At 40.8% G+C, this 23,685-nt stretch overlaps 1 protein-coding gene and 1 long non-coding RNA gene across 2 annotated transcripts; both read right to left on the bottom strand.

Moving 5' to 3' along the window:
• Positions 1-4,803: 4,803 nt before the first annotated feature.
• Positions 4,804-18,964, bottom strand: LOC108936297 (C-type mannose receptor 2-like). The gene is made up of 3 exons (XM_029256441.1): positions 18,613-18,964; positions 17,053-17,409; positions 4,804-5,605 (listed from the first exon to the last, which is right to left on the bottom strand). The coding sequence occupies exons 1-3, from the start codon at positions 18,962-18,964 to the stop codon at positions 5,211-5,213; spliced, it is 1,104 nt and encodes a 367-aa protein (XP_029112274.1). The 3' UTR covers positions 4,804-5,210.
• LOC114911855 (uncharacterized) lies at positions 8,465-9,599 on the bottom strand. Its single transcript, XR_003797987.1, has 3 exons — positions 9,502-9,599; positions 8,962-9,106; positions 8,465-8,731 (listed from the first exon to the last, which is right to left on the bottom strand). It is a non-coding gene; the product is annotated as an uncharacterized LOC114911855 (long non-coding RNA).
• Positions 18,965-23,685: the final 4,721 nt, after the last annotated feature.

Below are 23,685 nucleotides of genomic sequence, written 5' to 3'. Positions count from 1 at the left end.
TGGTCACCCACACCAGCGGTCTCATGTTGTCTCAAAACACTTTCTCCCCTGATGTCCATGGTAAACATGTACTACCTTCTCTGTTTGTATAAAAGTAAGAGAGACAGACAAGTAACATAAGTGTCATCCAGAGACACAAAAAAAAAGAGGAAAAAAAATAATGAAATGAAATAACTTTAATGTTCAAGGTGCCACAGCAAAGATATAAATAGATGAAAATAACTATAAATAGATGAAAGAAGGTCGAGCTTTGGATAACATAAGTGCATCAGTTTTTTCGTAATAATAGTCATTAATTTTCATTCATGAAGATTTTTGCTCAACTGAACATAAATACTTATACCAATATAAAGTACATCTGGTAATTATTCTTGCATAAAATATCAAAATAAACCTTTAAATTATATGATTTAAAGCAGCATATGGAATTGGTCATTACAGACCTATTATGTCACAAGCAAAAGACTGATTCTCATTAAATAACCATTTCGTGGTAAAAATAAGGGACACACATGTTTTCAAGTAGCACTGTACAGCTTTCTCTATAAAGCTGTGTCACTTTTTTTTGCTCAACTATTTCCCGAGTAGGAGGGAGCGGGGGCACAGTGGGACAGTGGGTTTGGCCAAGTCCTTCTTACCTGTGGGTCTGAGGTTCAAGTCCTGTTTGGGATGCCCTATGATGGACTGGCATCCTGTTCTGGGTGTTGCCCCTCCCGCCTTATGGCCAGTGTTGCCGAGTTAGGCTCTGGTTAGCTGCAACCTCGCTTGGGACAAGCGGTTTCAGACAATGTGTGTGTGTGTGTGTGTGTGTGTTTGTACTTCCCTTGTGAGCTGTTTTTTTCTGTGGCTGATATATTCAAATCCCTCAGAGCCTCAGTAAAAATGTTCTGTCCCTGTATAATAAGGCTTTGTGTCAGTTACTTTCTCCCTGTTTCCCCTAGTAAGTTCACCTTAATAGTGTTAATAAAATTAATCATAATTTATGGATGAGTAACCGATTGCAAGTAGTGTATCTAGCAGTGTAAGTCACCGCGGTGAATAAGGTGTGTTGGCTCATAACACTACATAGAGTTCATTGGAAGTTGCTTTGGGGAAAAGTGTCAACTAAATAAATAAATGTCAATTTAAATGTTAGATTCCCTTTGTGTTCAAGTGTTGGAAAAATCACTGCACATAATAACAACATACTGAAAATGAATTTGAATGGGAATAAAAATTAAGAAATGAATAAAAAAGAGAATAAAAGAGAGAAGAAATAATAAAGAGACCAAAAAAACCTTACCTGTGTCACACCTCTTTACCGCCCTACAGGTATCTTCTCCTCAGTGTTTGATCTCTGATCCTGAGCAGTTTTCAGTGTTGATTTCAAGTCAGCTTTACTGTAGTGAAAAGGTGCTCATGCCATCAAAGCAGTTTTACAGAAATCAGTGGTGAATATTGTTTGTACATAGAATTTCAAAGAAAGAAAAACTTACCGCAGTAAATTACTGACTTTTGGAAACCAGAAGGAAACCTGCTCGCTGCTTACACTGCTCCTTTTTATGTATAATCTGCAAAGCACCGGCAAAGCATCACACTTTTCTGTGTAAATTTCCATTAATGCAAATGTAACACAATAAACCTTATTAAGAAAATTTACCCAAAGGTTCAAGGTTCAGGTATTGGCAGGTAAATGCAAAATCCTTGAGATGTGTAGTTTGTTAACCATTTCCAGAGTACCGTTATTGCAGCAGTGGAACACAGCACAGTTACTGAGCACCATGTACAACTTTTGGAGAAGAAGGAAACCAGAACTATTTAAATGCAGAACAGCTTTTCATTAGAATATCATGAAAAACATTCTCAAACTTGGTCATTTCTCAAATGTTTTAAATCTCAGGTCTCCAAATTTCTTTATTTATTTAGTTAACAGTTTAGAGATAGGAATAAAAATTCAGAGAACTGGCAAAGTGGACAGTTTGGAGACAGGAAGCACAGACAAGTAGTACAGTGTGTTTTAAAGGTGGCACAGCATGTAGTACCCCTGAGCAAGGTATTTACCCTAAATTGCTCCAGTAAAATTACCCAGGTGTATATATGTGTGATAGTTGTAACCTTAGCACTGTAAGTCGCTTTAGAGAAAAGTGTCAGCTAGAGGAGTAAATTCCTACTGGCCACGGAGGGAAGGAACAAAAGAAACTGAAAGTCGAGGGAGAAAAAACCTCTGGGGGTCCAAGTACCAGTGGCTGCCCACCCCTCCTGGGCATCCTTCATTAAATAGGACTTCTAAGTCAGATAACAGGTAATAATAGCATTGTTGCTGTATGGTAGCTTGATTTCCCAGTTCAGCAAGGTATGTCTCGCCCATCGCAGCGGTTGGTCATCATCTCCACTCAGCATGGGATGCTTCTGTAACAGCCTGTCGGACTCCTCAGGTCTTTTTATAGGGAAACAATACTCAGACGTTCAATGTTTGATCCCGGTTCAGTCTGTGTGGAGTTTGCATGTTCTCCCTGTGCCTGCAGAGGTTCCCTATGGGTGCTCTGGTTTCCTCCCACAGTCCAAAGACACACTGTTCAAGTTCACCTATAGTGTGTGAGTGACAGAGAGCAAGAGTGTGTTCCACTGATGTATGGATGAGTGACCCAGTGTAAGTAGTGTATCTAGCAGTGTAAGTCACCATGGTGAATAAGGTGTGTGGGCTGATAACACTACATACAGTTCGCTGGAAGTCGCTTTGGAGAAAAGTGTCTCCTAAAAGTAATTAAATTAAAATTAATGTGAAGAAAAAGGGGTAAGTTAGCCAAAGACAGTAGGGTTGTTTCACCAGAACACTTCTGATGGTCCAGTGTCAGATGGAAGCATCACTTTCCAGGGTCTTGAGATGAGGTCTGGTGGACGATGGAAACCTCTGGAATGCTGAAGGCGGAATTATGGTTTTTTTAATTTTTTATTTTTTTTTTCAATCAGAGCAATGTGAAATGTGGTGAGTTTGTATAGAAAAGTGTCTCAGGGTAGAGCTGGAGATATACAGAGGAATAAACCTTAGCTGGATGATTAAATGAGCTGAACATTGAACACTTCAGTTAAAGGAAAAAGAAAAGCTTTTGGTGTAAACAATTTGTGACATATGCTGTTTGCACCGTGTTATTTTAGGAAAAGAGCTGTGTCAGTCTTTATTTCACTCATCTGTTGTATTGATTCGGAGTGGACAACACCCATCCTGGTTCAGCAAAGAAATGCAAATACGCTTCCTGAAAAAAAACAATAAAACAAGTGATGTTTTCAGGAGGCGACATAAACGAGACAAGTCATTTGTTTATTGTGCGTAGGGATGGCACCACCTTATTTCCACAGACGCACGAAGGATTTTTTGACAGTGGTTTGTCTGTTCAAGAGCTTCAACATGACTTGTGTCCCGTATGTTTCGAAATTTCCATAGAAATACTATCATACAGGTCACTGCTGCTTTTGCTGTTTCTATCGCAAAATTCAATTCAGAGCATAAAAACTTCAATGTAAACATGAACCCCCCTCCCCCCCAACCAAAAGTAACATCATGGTACTAATTTGTGGTGCATGAAAACAAAAGATTTTCTTTTTCCTTTAGAGATTCTATTCTTATTTGAAAGCCTTTCTGTTTGACAGCCTTCTGAGATGCTACACTTCTGTAAGTGTTCTGCCTGCACTACCCTAATTTGATGCTACAATCTTAAAGAAATCCTTAATACATGTTTATTTGGGATTTTTATACGATTGTAAGAGTTGTGTTGTTCTGAGTTCATGTTACAAATAACAAAGCCACAAACACACACATTGGCTGAAACTGCTTGTCCTGAGTGGGGTTGCGATGAGGAGGGTGGGACACACCCAGGACGGGACGCCCGTCTGGTACAAGGCACCCCAAGCAGGACACGAACCCCAGACCCACTAGAGAGCAAGACACGGCCAAACCTGCTGTGCCACCACACCTCCCTGAATTTTATGATCAGAAAAACCAAATTAATTTGTCTCTTAAATTAATAAGTAGATGGCCATATGTACAGGCTGAGGATGCTGGGAAAGCATAATGTTTACTAGAGACACTACATCAAGTTCTTGGTACCCAACTCTATTTTAACTGATCCTGGTGCTTTGTGAGCAGTTTGTGTAGATGTTCATGTGAAACTTAAGTTTGGTACTTGATTTTTAAAATAAGTTATGACTTATGTTTTGATTCACTGGAAAAAACACACAAGGCTGGAGCTTTTCCAAAGTTTAATACACCAGGGACATTTCCATTAGTTTACATTCTCATGAATAAAAAACCCTGCTGACACTGGGCAAATATTGACAGTTATTTTCAGTTTTGAACAAGCACAGAACACTGAAACGCACAAAAGCACACAATAAAAGCTCAGAGGAGATACTATACCACAGGAAATCCTAAAACCATGAAAATATAAATTAAAAATTAGTGCTCTTCAGATAATCTATATCGAGATATGCAGAATGCTCTTGTTCCCATGAGATTAACCCTGATTGACTAAGACCCTATTTGAACAAACCATCAGTGAAAATGAACTTACAGTGAAATTAATCTGTCCAGAAAGATTCAGGAGATTGAAACCAAAGTTGAAAGTATAACTGAAAACTAACAAACCTTTATTAATATCACAATACTACACAAAAAACTCAACCACCATTACATAAATCACCAAAGGGAGACATGGCTAGAGCTGCCACTAGACCTATAGGTTGCAGGTTTAAATCCCAGCTCCAGCTGTTGTAGTACCCTTGAGCAAGGTACTTACCCGAAATTGCTCCAGTAAAATTACCCAGCTCTCTAAATGAGTAAAATGTTAGAAGTCCCCTTGAAGAAGATCATCAGCTAAACATTTTGCTTTTCTGCAAATAAGCAAAAAAATTTTGAAATGATAACCTCACCCTGACATTTTTAACTGTGCTTATGTTTCAAATGAATTTCAACATTTAAAAGAAAAGTCAACTCAACTCAACCATAACAAGAATGATGATAATAACAGGAAAAATAGCTCTTTCTTAAGTTCAACCTCAGAGATGTTCAGAATCTCAGAGGATCCAGTGCTGAAGATGTAGGAACTGATTAGATGTCTAGAGCAGAACAAACAAGAAATAGTTAGAAGAGCATCTGCACACCTCCGCCCGTAAAACACCTGAGTAATCATACAGGTTCTGCGTGAAGGTCTGTAGGTTATATGTTCATGCGCAGGTTATATTGCAGGAGGTGAGTAGAACTTTCGATCAGACTCACCTTGACATTTCACACAGATGAAGTTGAGTTTCTGAGTCTCAGGCAGACTGACCCACCGATGTTCTCCTCTAGATTGTACAGCCCCAGTGTTTCCACAGTGTCCAGTTCCAGTCCCATTATCTGAAGACCAGTGGACATAGCAGACAGGTTCTGCACTGACCCAGAACCAGAAGCTCAAAGTACAGGAGAAGCGCAGACCCAACCACACATGGGCACTGGTGGCATTTCTAGCCTTCCTCTCCACCCACTGCTGGATCTCCTCATCGTGGACAGACACCAGGTCTGTGTAGTTTTCTCTGCAGTAGTTCAAGGCTTCATTCCAGGTCATGTTCTCCTGGACCAAAATCAGGTGATCTGGAAGCGAAGGCTGATTATGAACAACTACAGGAAAAAGCATTAATTTGAAAACTGGAATGAATACAGTAGCAAAGGCTGCTGCCCTGCTCTTTTACTGTTAATATAAACAGAAATTTTTATTTCCTTTACTTTACTGTACTTTATCCGAACAGCAAAGGGTTCATGCGAAAGTCGTGGTCCAATGAACAAGGACCGATGGACATGCAATCTCCGCAGAGATTCCGTAAGTGTTTGTGGTCAGAACCCCTGTTTGTTTTTTTTAACACTGCTTAGCTGTGTAAAGAGCTTTAAATGTGGCCTTTCACGCTGTTGGCCCAAGGTCATGATATTAGGCAGCAGTTATCTTTGTTGTCAGTCAACCTGAAGAATTTGGATGAAGTTGCAGTTTTCAATTTTTAAAAACTGATGAAAGAAGCAGACTTGTTTACAGAAAGAATTTCTACTATTGGTTGTAATTTCTTGGTTTTCCGTATCAGTACGACTGAAAATGATGCAAAACAGCAAAGAAATGTAACATCTGCAAATTATGTATCTGTGAACACACAGTGTAGTTCAAACTCAACTCACCATCATAACACAGGAACGGGTGATTTTCACCACACTGTCGATCATCCCACGTTCCACTGAGTGTCTGTGTGATCGTGGCTACAGTACACTTCTCATTCCCAGTATTATTATCAGGTTTTCCTGGTGCCCAGTAGCGGAATGAGGAGTTTCTCTGGTCTGACCACTGCCAGTAGTCTCTGTACAGACTGATCCACACAAAGGTTTGAGTTTTTATCATGGTGTGTATGAGATCATTCTCAGTCTGGTTCCTCACACTGACCAGGTCTGTGTGATTCTCTCTGCAGTATCTCTGTGCCTCCGACCAGGTCTTATTACTTTGATTAATGAAGACGTATCTCTGATTGGTTTGTTTTCTCCCTGAAAAGAGTCCAGTGGTTTTCAAAAAGACATTAAAATCAGAGCATAAAAGATATGTATTGCAGACATCTCATGGCTATAACACACACAGAAACTGCTTGTCCCAAGCAGGGTCGTAGCGAACCGGAGCCTAACCTGCCAACACAGGGAGGGAAGGGGAGGGGACACACCCAGGACAGGACGCCAGTCCATCGCATGGTACCCCAAGCAGGATTCAAACCCCAGACCCACCGCAGAGCAGGACCTGGCCAAACCCACTGCACCACCACACCAACGCAGGGAAGTTTCTTCATTTTAACTTAATTACTTTAAAACTTTTTTAGACTATGCATACAATCATTTAAAAACTGCTGCTGCAGTGACATGTAGGTGTGAGTCCAGCTCAGTGTGTTCGCAGTTCTCCTGTTCAGCATGGCTTTATGTGTGTTTTTCCCAGAGGCCACCACGACACTCTGTGTGTTTCCAGCTAACTGGTCACTATAGATTTTATACAGTGTGTCTGCATGTGTGTCTCCCTTGTGATGGATTGACATCCAGTCCAGGTTTAATTTACATTTATTTATTTAGATTGGGTCTGGGTTCAAGTCCTGCTTGGGGTACCTTGTGAGAGACTGACATCCAGTCCATCCTTGCAGCTTGTGTTGCCTGGTTAGGCTGCAGATCATCACAACCCCATGTGGGATGAACAGTTGTAGACATTGTGTGTGCACATTTAGCAGACACTTTTGTCCAAAGTGACTTCCAATGAACTCAATTTAGTGTTATCAGCCCACACACCTTATTCACCAGGGTAACTTACACTGCTAGATACACTACTTACATTGGGTCACTCATCCATACATCAGTGGAACACACTCTTGCTCTCTGTCACTCACACACTATGGGGGACCCTGACCAGCATGTCTATGGAGTGTGGGAGTAAACCAGAGCACCCATAGGGAACCTCTGTAGGCACAGGGAGAACATGCAAACTCCACACAGACTGAGCGGGGATCGAACCCGTGTCCTTTCACACCACTCAGGGGCTGTAAAACAGAAGCACTACTTGCTGTGCCACCCACACAAACCTCCTTGCTTTTTCCTGCAACACTTTCTTTTAGGTGAAAAAGAGGTTGACCTGGACATGCTGTTTTTAGAAGTTGTTTATTGTTGTTAACAGTTTTAAAAAACACAGTAAATTTGTAGTATGTCTTTTACAGTACAATACTGTATCTTTTTCCTAAAAAGAGCTTGCTTTGAGGAAAAAGAAACCATGGAAATCTGTACAGAAAATAATCATAATACACACACACACATTGTCAGAACCGCTTGTCCCATACGGGGTCACGGGGAACCGGAGCCTACCCGGCAACACAGGGCGTAAGGCCGGAAGGGGAGGGGGACACACCCAGGACGGGACGCCAGTCCGCCGCAAGGCACCCCAAGCGGGACTCGAACCCCAGACCCACCCGAGAGCAGGACTGTGGCCCAACCCACTGCGCCACCGCGCCCCTCAATAATCATAATACTCAGTTTAAAGTAATTTGTCTAACATGTATCAACTCTAAGGGGGGGCAGTGGCACAGTGGGCTGGACCGGGTCTTCTTCTCTGGTGGGTCTGGGGTTTGAGTCCTGCTTGGGGGGCCTTGTGATGGATTGGTGTCCCATCCTGGGTGTGTCCTTGCTGGGTTAGGCTCTGGTTCCCTGTGACCCTGTATGGGACAAGAGGTTCTGAAAGTGTGTGTGTGTGTGTGTGTGTGTGTGTGTGTGTGTGTGTGTGTGTGTGTGTGTTTTTTAGAAAATAAATTTCTCACGACTCACCATCATAACAAACAAAGAATCCTGTGGGAGATTTAGAGTCACAGCCAATATCATTCCATTTCCCAGTGTCTCTCATCCCCACACAGCTGGTATTCCCATCCGCAGTGTGAGGTGCTCCTTCGCTGGTGTCCCAGTTTGAGAACCCAGTCTGTCCATCACTGTAGAGACGTCTCTCTTCCAGGGACCACTGCCAGTTCCACGAGTTTCCCTTCTCCAGTCCTATCCAGGCTGGTCCAGTATAACCAGTGAGGTTTACCCTGTTAATCACTCTGTTCATTTCCTCTGGGTTGTCAATGGTAACCAGGTCAGTGTACTTCTCTCTGCAGTAACTCTGTGCTTCAGTCCAGTTCTTACTCATGTTCACAAAGTGATATTGAGGAGTGAGACATGAGAAGAGACCTATGATATGTAAGCACACATGTAAAATGATTAGATGTCTTCAAATACATTTACTAGATGTTATAATCAAATCAGAATCAAAATAGAATAGGAAATAAGTTTTTAAAACTTTTGTAGACACATATGTACAAATTAAAATAATGGGGTAAAACTTAAGGTTGCAAATGTTCATGGGTTGAGCATTTTCTCAGGTATAAAGGCAGAAACAAATGAATAGGAAAAACACTAACCTGGGAAGAGCAGTTGGAGGAGAAACACATTACAATCCATAACCGGTTTGTCGCACATGGTGAGCAAAAATGTATTTTTTCTTCTTTGCACCGAAACAGTCCGTATTACACACAAACATGTACTTCACCCACAGAAAACAATGTCCTGTACATATGAACATGCAACAAAAATGAGAGTAAAAGGATGAGTCTTTATACATCTAACAATTTTTTTCTTTAATAATCTCACTTATATGTTGCCAGTGATTTTGTATCTATTGTATTCATTCAGACAAGGAGTATAAACTTGAACCTGTTATAAATAAGCACTATAATAAATCTTGACCATGACATTGACAATTGGCATGATTCAAATACACCATAAAGGAGTACAATAATACAGTTATTTAACATCTGACTATAATTCATCTTCTGAAATGATGGCATCACTTGTAACAGATACATTGATTATTTTAAAGACAATGCATGATTTCTGATGAAAAGCTGTACAATGGACTATATCTGCTGCAGTGATCGTGTGCAGGACCTGAAAAGACTTACCTGCGTAGAATGATCGGGTTCGGTGGAGCAGGTGACACTTATTCTGTCCGTCGCTTCTCTGCTCCGTTCTCTTTTTATGCGTATAATCTGGTTAATTTGAATGAATTTTCTCTTCTGCTCGTACGGTCAGTCACTTTTTTCACTCTTATTTTCTACATGTAATTTAAATAAATTCTCCTCTCTCCCTCCCTCCCATGATCCCGCACTCACATGTACATAGTTTGACTATACTGAATATGCAAAAAGAATTCCAGAGCCCCAGAAAAATACAATGGCATATTATTTGTACACATTATTTCCTCTTTTTATAAAGGCCTGCTGCTTTTTTTTTTACAGCATGTGAGGTCACTTTCAGGAATTCCATCTCATCTTGTCTTAACTCATCTAATGTCACCTCATTTTACGAGAAGGTGGATGCATTTGCAGATTCTTACCATTAATAGCTGCTCAAGGGCAACATGATGTTGGAACTGATAATGCCGGTACTCCACGGTGTCTGAGCTGTGTGTTTGGATAGGATTGTGTGGCTGCTGTGCTGTGGGGGCTATGACATGTCATATGTGTCCCATCCAAGGAAGAGTAGTGTGTGATGTGGTCTACGGCAAAGCAATGAAAATAAACGTGTTTCCGACATCCAATTCTCTGGTGTTTAATACACACACACACACACACACACACACACACCACCTGAAACCGCTCGTTCCATACAGGGTTGCAGGGAGCTGGAGCCTAGCCCGGCAACACAGGGGGTAAGAGTGGAGGGGGAGGGGACACACCCAGGACGGGACACCAGTCCCTTGCAGGACACCCCAGACCCATTAGAGAGCAGGACCCAGTCAAACCCACTGCACCGCTCCACCGCCCCCCCCAGAAAATAATTGTAGTTATTTTTTATGTATTTACATGGAAGTTGGGGGTGTGGTGGCGCAGTGGGTTGGAACACAGTCTTGCTCCCTGGTGGGTCTGGGGTTCAAGTCCCCCTTGGGGTGCTGTGCGACGGACTGCCGTCCTGTCCTGGGTGTGTCCCCTCCCCCTCCAGCCTTACACCCTGCGTTGCTGGGTAGGCTCTGGTTCCCCCGTATGGAACAAGCGGTTCTGAAAATGTGTGTGTGTGTGTGTGTACTTGGAAGTTCAAATGATTTGTGCTATAGTAATTTATCTTGTTTCAATTATTTATTCACTACTTAGTTATTTATATTGTATTTAAATTTTTTTACACTCTCCTTTTTGACTTCACCCATTAGAGAAGAGGGGTTTTATATATTTATTACATTTTAAAAGTTTGTAAACTAAAGGACTTAAACAAGACTCATGAAGAGTGATTTTTCAGGTGAATCAAGTAAATGTCCTTCCTTTTCTCACTTTTTCTTCTCCTACCACTCCTTTACACTCACACACATTTTCAGAACCGCTTGTCCCGTATAGAGTCACAGGGAACCGGAGCCTACCCGGCAACACAGGGCATAAGGCTGGAGGGGGAGGGGACACACCCAGGACGGGACGCCAGTCCGCCGCAAGGCACCCCAAGCAGGACTCGAACCCCAGACCCACCGAAGAGCAGGACTGCGGTCCAACCCACTGCGCCACCGCACCTCTTCCTTTATACTTTCTTATGGATATTATGAGCTTTGAATTCTTCTCTGTTATTTGATCTTTCTTGACATCACTATCTGTTTTTAATCACATATGCAAACTATTTTTTTTTTCCAGAACCCCAGAGAAACACAAAGGACAACATTATTTCTGTTTTTTTGCAAAATGCAAAATGCAAAATGCTGTTTTGCAAAATGCAAAGAAGAAAAATGTGCAAAATGTACATATGTACATGTAACCTGATACAATGGAAACAAAATATCTCTCAGTTTCTGTTTCCAGGAAAAAAAAAAAAACACCCATAGAAATTTACTGGATATTAAAATTCAGCCTCTCGCACTGAAAAAAAAAAAGGCATTTTATTGAGACAGAATTAATGTCCATGATGTGAAAGTTATAAAAAAAATATAATAAAACCAAAGGAAGTGAGGTCTGGGACAAGAACTTTCAGACACACTTTACTCCGGCAGCCGCCAACAGAACTAAGAGTGAAATAGGAAACACAGAGATGATCATGGTATATGGTGTGATGCAATTTTACATAGCTGGTAGTACATCAGCAGAGAAATGGGTCCAAAAGTTATGGGTTTAATGACCCCTCTTGAATGGCATGAAGAATTCAGCAGTCCTGAGGGACAGAGGGAGTTAAATCCACCTAATAAGGGCCAAAACCGAGATCTCACAGACTTTTCATTTTGGACACTGTATAAATATAAATATGAACAGATACACTGGTAAACACAAATGTATACAGCCACATACATGCGTCTCGCCCTCATCCAGCAGCCAATCGATGACACCTGTGCCCATCCCGAGGAGCACAGCATAAAAGGGCGCCCTGGAAACACCTCAGTGCGGAACCTCCCACGAGAAACTGCAGCGCTCTTCTTCCATGCTTCCTGTTTGTGTTTTCCCGCTGTTTCTTGGATTGTCTTTGGACCATGAGTATTGCCGTATCCCCTGACCGAAGTTTGCCAGTCGCCCAACCTCCGCCTTAATTCAGACCCTCCTTAAGTCCAGTCCTGTTAATAAAACCTGCGAGCCCGGACTTGTGTCCGTCTCTCATTCTGGATCCTGTCACGACAACATGCATGAGCTCTGAGATCACAGCAAAAAGGAAACTGTCAAAAGCAGTTATTACAAAGTGAGAAGTTCAATGTCTTTTAACTGTAATTGCAATTGCTTTTGTACAACTAGAATTTTGGTGTATTTAATATGCATCCACACACACACACACACACAGATATAGATTTTAACTAATTCATGGATTTAAGTCAAACTACCACTACTGCATATTCAAATAATTTTCATTTTCCGATGCAAAGAGATACAAAGTTGACAAGAAAGAGAGAGAGTCCATAACTGTCGGGCTCTACAAGATGTTGATGGGCTCCTTGTTCCCTAAAGAAGAAACAGAGGAAAAAGAACTAAAGTGTTTCCTTGTGCAGGGGGGTGTGATGGGTTTGACTGGGTCTTGCTCTCTGGTGGGTCTGGGGTTCGAGTCCTGCTTGGGGTGCCTTGCGATGAGCTGGGATCCTGTCCTGCGTGTATCCCCTGTGCTGCCGATTTAGGCTCTGGCTCCCAGGAACAGGTAGTCTCAGATGTTGTGTGTGTTTCCTTGTTCATGTACAGCACAGACAGTCCTACAAATCAGTGGATTAGACTCACCTGCCTATTTGCAACAGATGAAGTTGAGCTCTTCAGTCAGTTTGGTTTAAATCCATACATTACTCCAAACCTGCATCTGTACTGAGATGACTTCCAGATGTTGGTCATACCCCGGAAAACTCCCCTGGCCTTTCCTAGCGTGCTGTGCATGTCATGCTTTGCTCCTCTTCTATCGTTCCTCACAACGTTACTCAAGTATGTGGACTTTCCTGTGCTCACTAGGTACACTCCAATAATTATATAATTATATATTAATATCTTTGTACTGTGTTCTCCATTGGTGAACTTGGTGTCTCTTCTCTTTTTTCTTTATTAGTTGCTTCTCTCCTGCACTCAGTCTTTATTCTTACATAATTTAGTTAATTTGGATTAAAGTTTCTTCCCTCCCTCTCAGGTTACTTATCAGGACGTTGGTTCAGATTGCGTATGCAAAGAGTACTTCGGAATCCAGTGATACATAGTGTCGAACATTGTTTTTATTTCTTATTTGGATTCCTTAAAGGAGATATGTTAAACAACAACCCCGAGGTTGTCCAGGGTGTAACATAAGGATTTTGTATCAAGCTGTGAGTTATGAATGGAAAAGATAACAAATTGTGAGTATTTAATGTTCTGGTGAAAGGGCAAATAATCAAATTGTACTAAATAAAAACCAGCAAACCTTACAAATGTGGACAGAAATCACAGGATATTCAAAAAACAAATAAAAAGCTTTTATGAATAAAATAAAAAATAGAACTTAAAAATAAAAACACATGGGGTTCTGAACAACTGATTAAACCACTAACAAGAAATTGTCCCTGTAGACAAGATAGTTTCTAACTCAAACCCGGAAACAAAAAGGGGTCCAAACGCAAAAGTGTTCCGCCACCTTCTTACCTGCACTATTTATATACTACATAAAGAAAAAAATCAAACAACCGAGAAGGTGTAGAAGCAGTATAGAAGTAGTGCAAGCAAAGAAAGAAGCAAAAATGTCAAAATACCAACAAGGATAGCAAATAATGAATAGAATAGAGTAGCCTTGCTGTCTCACAGCGCCTGGGTGGTGCGAGAGGACATGGTTCGATCCCTGCTCAGTCTGTGCGGAGTTTGCATGTTCTCCCCGTGTCTGTGAGGGTTTTCGCCGGGTGCTCTGGTTTCCTCGCACAGTCCAAAGACATGCTGTTTATGCTGTAGTGTGTGAGTGACAGAGAGAGTCTGTGTGTTCCACTGAGGTCTGGATCAGAGACCCAGAGTAAGTAGTGTACCTAGCAGTGTAAGTCACTGCAGTGAATAAGGTGTGTGGGCTGATAACACTACATAGAGCTCATTGGAAGTTGCTTTGGAGAAAAGTTTCTGCTAAGTAAATAAATGTAAATCTGTTTGTTTGTCAAACAGTCACATGGCATTGACTTGTTCTGCTGCTCCCTCCCTGCACCATCATGTGGATGTCTCCGCTCGTGTCTCGGTCACGGTCGGCATGGTGTGCCTCTTACTACTGCATCAAGTGCTGGTCGGATTGTTCCTGGATCCTGTCCACAGGTTTATGTTATGAAGGGATCTGCCAGAAGAATGGCAACCTGCAGCGTGTGGCCCAGCTCCCGGAGAGCTTCCGGAAGGAGGCTCGCAGTGTCAAACTGAAGGCTTTCGAACACCAGCTGGAGGACGTCACCGATGTGGTCAAGGGCTTTCTGGCCCAAACCGAGGATGTCATCTTGGTGAATAAGGTGTGTGGGCTGATAACACTACATAGAGTTCACCGGAGAACACTGTCTGATAAATGAATAAATATAAGTATGTGTAACGAAACACTGGAATCAGAGGTAAAATTCTGCAGTCACCTCAACAGTTGAAAAGAAGTGATTTCTGCCAAAGGGGGTAAAACCAGTTGTTGAAACTAGGGAGTGTACTTATTGTACTTATTTTTGCCATAGTAGACAATTGCATTTCTGACTTTTTATGTTAAATAAATTATTGCAACAAATAATTTTTATTGTTTTTATTATATACTTCACTTATCAGTGTTATCAAAATGAAGGTATAATATCCATACTTAGAAAAAAAGATGAAAACCACACATCTTTTCACTTTAAATAGTTTTCATTCACATGGAAATAATTATGTGATGCACACAAAGGAACCAGCTGGTTATACGGCCAATATCTAATAAAATACGAGGGATCATAAAACATCGGGTGACCAAAATAGAATGTATGCAATAAAGCTTTATTTATAATTTTCAGTTTACAAAACATTAAATGAATCACTTGCTTCAACATAATGCAGTACAAGCACTCTGTGAAAAAAATACTTTTAACACATACTGATGTTCACAACGAAATGCTTAAAGAGAAACATAATTAAACAGAGTAATGAACCTGTAGGGGGTGCAGTGGTGCAGTGGGTTGGACTGGGTCCTGCTCTCCGGTGGGTCTGGGGTTCGAGTCCTGCTTGGGGTGCCTTGCAATGGACTGGCGTCCCGCTCTGGGTGTGTCCCCTCCCCCTCCAGCCTTATGCCCTGCGCTGCCAGGTTAGGCTCTGGTTCCCCGTGACCCCCCGTATGGGACAAGCGGTTCAGACAATGTGTGTGTGATGAATCCTCACTTTTTCTTCTCACACATCTCAAAACTATATAACTATTATAATGGATTTAATAAGTATCAGTTTCAGTCTAATTCTTATTGTTTGTTTATTTCTTTATTAATTTATTTTAAGTGTTCTTTCTGCTGCTGTTTTCTGAGGATTGCCACACAAAATTTCATTGTGTTGCCTACAATTACAATAAAGTATCTTTTCTTATTTTATCTTATCATTACAGTCGAGAATTATGATGATCTAGCTGCTGTCAAGTCCTAGTCATCTAATATAGAAATATGAGAAAAAGAATAGAAAATGTAGTTTTCCCCATGTTCATAAACAGATTATATTACGGATTCTGAATTACACTGACCTAGACATTTGGAACAAATGAAATTGAGTTTTTCTGCCTCATGCAGACTGACCCACTGATGTCCTCTTTCAGATTGTACAGCCCCAGTGATCCCACAGTGTCCATTTCCAGTCTTATTACCTGGGGCCTAGTTGTCATAGCACACCGTCTGTGCACTGACCCAGAACCAGAAGTTCAGGGCACAGGAATAGCGCAGACCCAACCACACATGGGTAGTAGTTGCTTTTTCAGCCTTCTTCTCCACAATCAGCTGGATCTCCTTACTATGGACTGACACAAGGTCCATGTTGTTCTCCCTGCAGTGGTTCAGTGCTTCATTCCAGGTCTTATTCTGCTGCACCAAAATCAAGAGATCTGGAGGCAAAGGGGGTGGGTGATTATAAAGAATAAAATTCCTAGAATTTCAAAGACTGGAACAGCTGCAGATGGAGTTTTTAGAAATTACTGCTTTAGTTGTACAAAGTTTTATTTTCATAAATACTGGGTCTATATGTGTTGGAGGAGAGTTCAGCACAACATTATTTAACGTATGTTCTTCCTCCATGTCACTGTTGAGTAGCTGTGCATTGATTATTTATTGGTGTCCTGCACAGATTTTTTTAAATTGATACATTTTTTTGCACTTTTAATGTTTTATTATACTTACTATACTATACTTAATGTTTTACTATAATTAGATGTAAGGAAATGCACTGGCAGCACAGTTTTCAATAATGATGACTGAAATAAATTTGCGATCCTAAACAATTCTAGGTTCAGATTACATCTGTTGCTCTGATAGTGTTCAATAATGTAGAGTTCAGAGGTGGAGCACCTCCGTGTTCTTTAGGGTAATGATGACTAAATTTCTCTTTTATAATCAGGATTTTAGGATTCGAAAATGTGCTATATTAACATTTGACAGAATGCAGAGAGACAGAATCCTAAAATGAATGCTTAAAAATAGCAACAGATTCCCTTTTTGGTGCTTTTTTCTCAAATAAAAAAATAAACTCTAGAGTGTTAAAGGACTAAACAGCTAATTAAAGGACTCAAATGGAAAGTTACAGAGCACTGGTAAATGTTACTGTTCTGAGAGTGTATCCTTAGAAACAATATTTTGGTTAATACTTATCATGGTGTGCGATCAAAAAGTATGAAATTCATATTTATTACAAGCAGTCTTTCATGGCAAAGTTTTTAAAGTCAGGTCATAATCACTATAAATAAAAAAGGACAATAAAGTAGGATATTGGACTGATTGTCCTTCAGTTCCGACTGATTGTATAAACGAAACAAATCTTATATGCCATGGATATTTTTGTGGTTGATCACTTTTTAATTACATGACTACATGTTGTGAATCTGACTCAACTCACCATCGTAACACAGGAACGGGTGATTTTCACCACACTGTCGATCATCCCACGTTCCACTGAGTGTCTGTGTGATCGAGGCTACAGTACAGTTCTCATTCCCAGTATTATTATCAGGTTTTCCTGGTGCCCAGTAGCGGAATGAGGAGTTTCTCTGGTCTGACCACTGCCAGTAGTCTCTGTACAGACCGATCCACACCCAGGTTCCATTTCTAGTCATGTTGTGTATGAGATCATTCTCAGTCTGGTTCCTCACACTGACCAGGTCTGTGTGATTCTCTCTGCAGTATCTCTGCGCCTCCATCCAGGTCCTATTACTTTGATTAATGAAGATGTAGCTCTGGTTGGTTTGTTTTCTCCCTGTGAAAAGTCCAGTGGTTTTAAGACTTTAAAAGCAAGGAACAGCAAAAAAATGGAAATATACACATGAACTCCTAAGGAACAAGTTTTTATCTTCTCCCTAAGAAACAATGTGAATTAATCCATCCATCCATCCATCCAATTTCAATAATTGCTTTGTCCTGAGCAGGGCTGTGGTGAACCAGAGACGTATCCTGGAAGCATTGGAGTGAGAGGGGGATACACCCTGGAGTATTGCAGGAGTAAACTAATGTATGTATCCTGGAATTTCATTTTGTGTGTAAATGTGTCTGAGGCTGAAAGGCACAGTAAGACTCACTGCTGTACTCTTAGTAAGACATGTTAAGTGGAGACTGCACTGCGGGGGAAACTGCAGCCGAAACAGTAACTGTATGTCCCCCAGTCTGGGTCACAGTGATTGTGTTGAGTGCATGATTGGTGAGATCATTTTATTCTACTAAATGTTTATTTTAAACATTTCGAACAGCGTGGCAATTGAACGATTTACTTTTTAAGGATAGAGAACTGAAGGTGGCTTTGCCACGTGACAGTGCTGTAAATGGAAACAAGAGGCAGAAAAATGATTAGGGAGTCACAGGGAAGCACTCTAGTATTCACAGCTATTACCACTGAGAAAGTCCTTAGAAAAAATTTAAACTCCGTAAGCACCGCTTACCATCCATTACTCTAGTAAAATTGATTCTGTTGTGTAAATTTGCTGTATATTATCGTAAGCTGCCAGCTGCACATAGATACCATAGTTGGCCCCCTTGGATAAAATAGATCAGCTTGAATAAATAGATAAAATGAATACGAACTCTATATTTTGTGTACGTTTCCTTCCCTTTTTTGCGTACGAACTGAGGTGCTCTGGTTTCCTCCCAAGGTCCCCCTTGTGTTTCAAGTGAACTGGTAACTTTGAGTTGCCCACCTTGTGGACTGGCAACCTGACTAATGGCAGTTGCTTCCAGCATAGGCTCCAAACTGCTGCCATGTTGATTTGTGGTTAAAGAAAGTAAGCGAGAGTAATTAAAATTCCTGTGGTTGAGAATTTTAAAGGAAAACCTGTGTCATAACTGACAGGCTATTTGATGAGCAAAACTAATCCTTTATCCATCCTAAAAATAAAGTAACCAGTGAAAGTCCCACCAACGAAAATGTTCAGAATGTTGAGTTTGAGATAATAAAAGTCCCACAACTCACCATCATAACAAATGAAGAATCCATTGGAACTTCTGGAGTTACATGGAAGATCATTCCATTTCCCGTTGTCTCTCATCCCCACACAGCTGGTATTCCCATCCGCAGTGTGAGGTGCTCCTTTGCTGCTGTCCCAGTTTGAGAACCCAGTCTGTCCATCACTGTAGAGACGTCTCTCTTCCAGGGACCACTTCCATGAGTTTCCCTTCTCCAGTCCTATCCAGGCTGGTCCAGTATAACCAGTGAGGTTTACCCTGTTAATCACTCTGTTCATTTCCTCTGGGTTGTTAATGGTAACCAGGTCAGTGTAGTTCTTTCTGCAGTAACTCTGTGCTTCAGTCCAGTTTTTACTCATGTTCACAAAGTGATATTGTTGAGGGAAACATGAGGACAGTGTACAGAGTCCTGTATTGTACAAACACACATTGATTAGATAATGTAATATTCAGATCGCAATAATCGATATGGATTTAAACCACACACACTGACACACACATACTTTCCACACTCAGACACATGTTTGTTTTACTCTCATTATGAGGATTTCACACAACAATGTGAGCACCTCGATGGACTAAGGAGACACCGCAGTTCGGTACATTTATACCGTAGTACAAACAGTGGAGACACTGACCTGAGACCAGCAGGAGGAGAAACACTCGACACTCCATACCTGTGTTCTGTCAGCCTGCAGGGAACACACACAATTTAGACTTATGGGTTTTGTGGCAATGATACTGTCCGGTGCACACAGACACATGTAGGCAACAACACTGACTGGTAATCAGGACCATTTCTTCCTAGCAGTATAATCAGTAGCTTAGAGCCCCATGGGTGTTTTTTTTTTTTTTTTTTTAATATTTTATTGAACATTCCTCATTGCCTTTTCACTACAAGCTCTCTCCAATGCATGGCTCAGGCAAATGTTTCTAAGTTTTTTGTTGAAAACAATAATAGTTAAACATTTCCTGTATTTTATCTGATGTTCAAATGATTCCTTTTGGTCTTTTTGTGTTGTTATAGTGTCAGTTATGCATCATGACAGTTTGAATTTATGACTGCCCTGTAATCAACCATTTGAATACATATACCGCTATGTTGTTTATAATACACTGTTTTTGAATGAGTGTATGGAAGCTGTACCATGTTAAATTATTCTTTTACTGAAAATATGACTTTACCCATTGGAGAACAGGGTTGTTACACATTTGACACATATTAAACGCTACTAGAGTACAGGACTTACCTGTGAAGAGTAATTTTTCAGGTGAATCAGGTAAGTGTCCTTCCTGTTTTCACTTGAGCTTCTCGTACCTCTCCTCTACACTCTCTTCTGGATATTACGTGCTTTAAATTTTCTGCTCTGTTTAATTTCTCTGTTCGTTTTCACAGCTTATCACTGTCAATAGTGTAATTACATATTCAAATCCTCTTTTTTTTTTTTTTCCAGAAGCACAGAGAAACACAATAGCTGACATTATTTCTGTTTTTAGAAGGCTGCGCTGAGTTAAAACAGTGGGAGAGCAAAGTTCCTGACCCTCAGTGCTGAACAGATGAGTTAGTGTTGTACGTTCATGCACCGAAATGCGGTGGTGTTCATAGGAGAATGACAAACGTGATCTTCACGTGAAGTTACTTAAGAAAGTCATGTACGATGAGTTACTGCCTGAATAAAAGATGGAAAACACCACACGTTGTCTTGGTAGCAATTGTCCTCGTTTTTAGCAGAACCACGACAATAGACTTGTCAGATTGTGCAGTGTGAACAAGTATCGTGGTGGGAAAGTGTGTCAAAAACACACTGGACGCTGTGAGAAAACTGGAGGCCAAGTTTCATAACTGTCTGTATAAGGAATGGCAAGTTTTTGTGCAATTATATGAATGACCTTTATCATTTCCATGATGAGAACGATTTTAATGTAACTCTGATGTGGATGCGTTTTTTTAACTTTAATACAATCTGGGGAAAAAAATCCACATTTGTGTGTTTTTTTCTCCAGGTGCTTCAGTTTCCTCCTATAGACATTTTATGTGAAAGACACAGTTTAATGGATGTTTCTCTGGTATGTGGACATTTGACAAAGGTGTATGATTTTAGGTAGGAAATGAGGGTTTTGGAGTAAAGGAATGTTCCCACTGTTACTTGGTGCCAGCAAAATATTCCTCTGAGTATCAAGCTATTATTTTTTTAATGCCGGGCCTTTTTTTTTCCAATTTTTTTCACCCTCTTTTTATTTTACGGAAAAACAGAACAACTGCTGACCTGTTAAACTGAAAAAAAGTCTGTCGATGTGCAAAATTCCACTTTTAGAAATTTGTCAGTTGTGTCTTGTGCCACGGACCCTATTTATGCTCCTTTTTTAATTTTATCCCACTTCTTGTGAAGTGCTTGTGTGCATCATCAGTAAATTTACCCCGTGGGGTGTGATCAGATCAGACTTCATCAAACCCCAACCTGAACCCATGCAGTATTACAGTCATATTCAATTCTATTTATTTTGATGAAGTGCTCTTCTCACGCAGTGACACAGGGCACTTGAACACAGGCATAAGGCAAGAAAAACAAATAAATCAGATAAATAAACAAAGAAGACAGTTAACTACTGACTATCGTAATACAATATCTTTATAGAGCGATAATTATGCCTACTGGCCACGGAGAAAAGGAACAAAAACTCCCAACCGAAAATCGAGGGATAAAAAAATTGCTGGGGGTCCAAGGGCCACTGGTTGCCCACCCCTCCGGGGCATTCTAGATTAAGTAACAATTCTAAGCCAGTTTACAAGTAATAATGATATTGTTGCTGTATGGTAGCTTAAATTCCCAGCTCAGCATGGTACATTTCATCCATCATGGCAGTTGCTCATCATCTTCAGTCAGCATGGGGTATGTCTGTAACAGTCAGCCAGCCTCCTCAGGCCTCATCTAAGGAGGCAATGTTCAACAAGAAGAAATTTTAAGTAATTTGTAACTTAAACAAATAAATTTAATTGGCATTGGTATAGAAATGGAAAAAACAAACACAGCCAAGTGGAATTACATTTCGAGCTGGAATGCATGAGTAAACCTATAAGTCTTTAGTCTGGATTTGAAGATGGATACAGATGGGACATTTCTGACAGTAATTGGGACACTAGTCCACAGTTTAGGAGCTCTATAACTAAAGGCATGACCTCCTACTGAGGTCTTATTGATCACAGGTACTGTAAGGTAACCTGCATCTAATGAACGGAGATATCATCCTGGGTTATAAAAATTAAATAACATGATAATATTATGCCCACACACTGTCTGAAACTGCTTGTCCCATAAGGGGTCATGGGGAGCTGGAGCCTAACCAGGCAACACAGGGCGTAAGGCTGGAGGGGGAGGGGACACACCCAGGATGGGACACCAGTCTGCCGCAAGACACCCCAACCGGGACTCGAACCCGCGGCCCACCGGAGAGCAGGACACGATCCAACCCACTGCGCTGCCGTGCCCCCCACGTAATAATCTTATATCATAAATAAATATAATCATATAATAAAACATGACACAAATCCATTTGTAAGCTGGTAGGCAATAAGTCCATGTACAGGTGGGACAGACCAGAATGAGTTCTCCACTACCTGCTCTTTCTAATCCAGGTTTATAACAAACAGCTGGTGCCCTAGAAGAATAATCAACATAGACACATGAACAGTTTGTTTGAGAGCCATGGGGAGAAGTACAGTGTAAGTGGAGGTGAGCCCCAATAGTTTCTTGGCAAACAAAGTTGTAGTTCATGTAGTTGTAAATTTCATCTGCTTCTGTGATTGTTACGGAAAGAAACCTACCCGCACTTGGGTCCATACCATACCTCCTGGCCTTTTTACTGACACTGTGCTTAGCCTTTAAGAGACCAGGTTCCCATTTTTGTCTTCTTGATTTTCTTTACAAAACACCTTTGGCTTGGGAATTCTGCTCGTCTTTACACTGTCCGGAACACGTGGCTACCTGTACACCACAAGCAGCCTGACAGTCTGGCTCCAGCTTCTTTTTTCCCCTTATTTCCCTGTCCTTTGTGATATGCTCATGTTTTGCCTTTCTTCTGTCCTCATAAAAATGCCATGCCCTCATACTAAGCACCATATTCTTCGAACTGCTAGCTTTATTTAAATAAGCAAATCATGTTATGTGAACATACAAATGTGAACAATATGAAGTTGTTAGTAGCTCACATCCACTCCAAATTTGTTTGAGAAATGTAACGTTTTTGTTTGGGGAGCCCTGCCTTCTCAGCACTGGTCCGATTGCTGAAATGCTGTCCGGTGATGTGCTGAATAAAACCTTATTACTTTTATTTGCTGAGTGCTGATAAGTGGTAATAGTATTTCCAGGACAGTTGAACTCGGATGCAGAGTTTGTGTGCTAGTGCTGCTAGAGAAGGAGATTGTACAGAATGTACAGAAAATCACAAAAGGAAAATTTGGGACAAAGCAGTAAGATGACATCATCAACGGGACTTTATTGGACAAGGACAGGAATCAAAGACGTGGGAATTTCAGGTGAGGTACACACAGTAAATACACTAAACCTGAGTGCTGAGTGCAATTGTGAACTAGTGTGTGGGGGTGGATCCTCAATGGGAGATGTGATGAATCTAAGTACATTTTAAAGTTCAAAACTATTCCGTCAACCAACTTTAAAACATTTTGCAACCTATCAGAAAGGAAAACTGAGGAAGTCTGAGAAGATTATTTGGGCAGATGAGGCCCTGGTGATCAGCTTTTTGTATTGTGTTTTTAGAAGAGTGAATTACATTCATTTATTTAGCTGACACTTCTCTCCAAAGCAACAATGAACACTATGAAGTGTTCCAGCCCTCACACCTTATTCACTACTGTGAAGCTACTGTGGGGAAATGATCCATAGTTCTTCACCTATTCTCTATAATGAGGAATTACAACCTCTGTGAATCTGACCTCTGTGACCTCATTCGAAACAAACATGTAACATTTAGGATGGACATATGGATGTTGTTTCCCTTTGCATTGAAATGCAAGGTTTCTCAGAAGTCCAGTTTGATAGGAATTTATTCACCAACACTGATG

Source organism: Scleropages formosus, chromosome 11, assembly GCF_900964775.1.
Source record: "Scleropages formosus chromosome 11, fSclFor1.1, whole genome shotgun sequence".
Taxonomy (NCBI): domain Eukaryota; kingdom Metazoa; phylum Chordata; class Actinopteri; order Osteoglossiformes; family Osteoglossidae; genus Scleropages; species Scleropages formosus.
This window is presented reverse-complemented; position numbering and strand designations above follow the sequence as displayed.

Coding starts and splice junctions, on each gene's coding strand:
- LOC108936297 (XM_029256441.1), bottom strand. CDS start 18,964: ATGAGTAAAAACTGGACTGAAGCACAGAGTTACTGCAGAAAGAACTAC. Junction 17,410..18,612: donor ATTCTTCATTTGTTATGATG/GTGAGTTGTGGG, acceptor GACTTTTCACAG/GGAGAAAACAAACCAACCAG. Junction 5,606..17,052: donor CCCGTTCCTGTGTTACGATG/GTGAGTTGAGTC, acceptor CTTCGCTTCCAG/ATCACCTGATTTTGGTCCAG.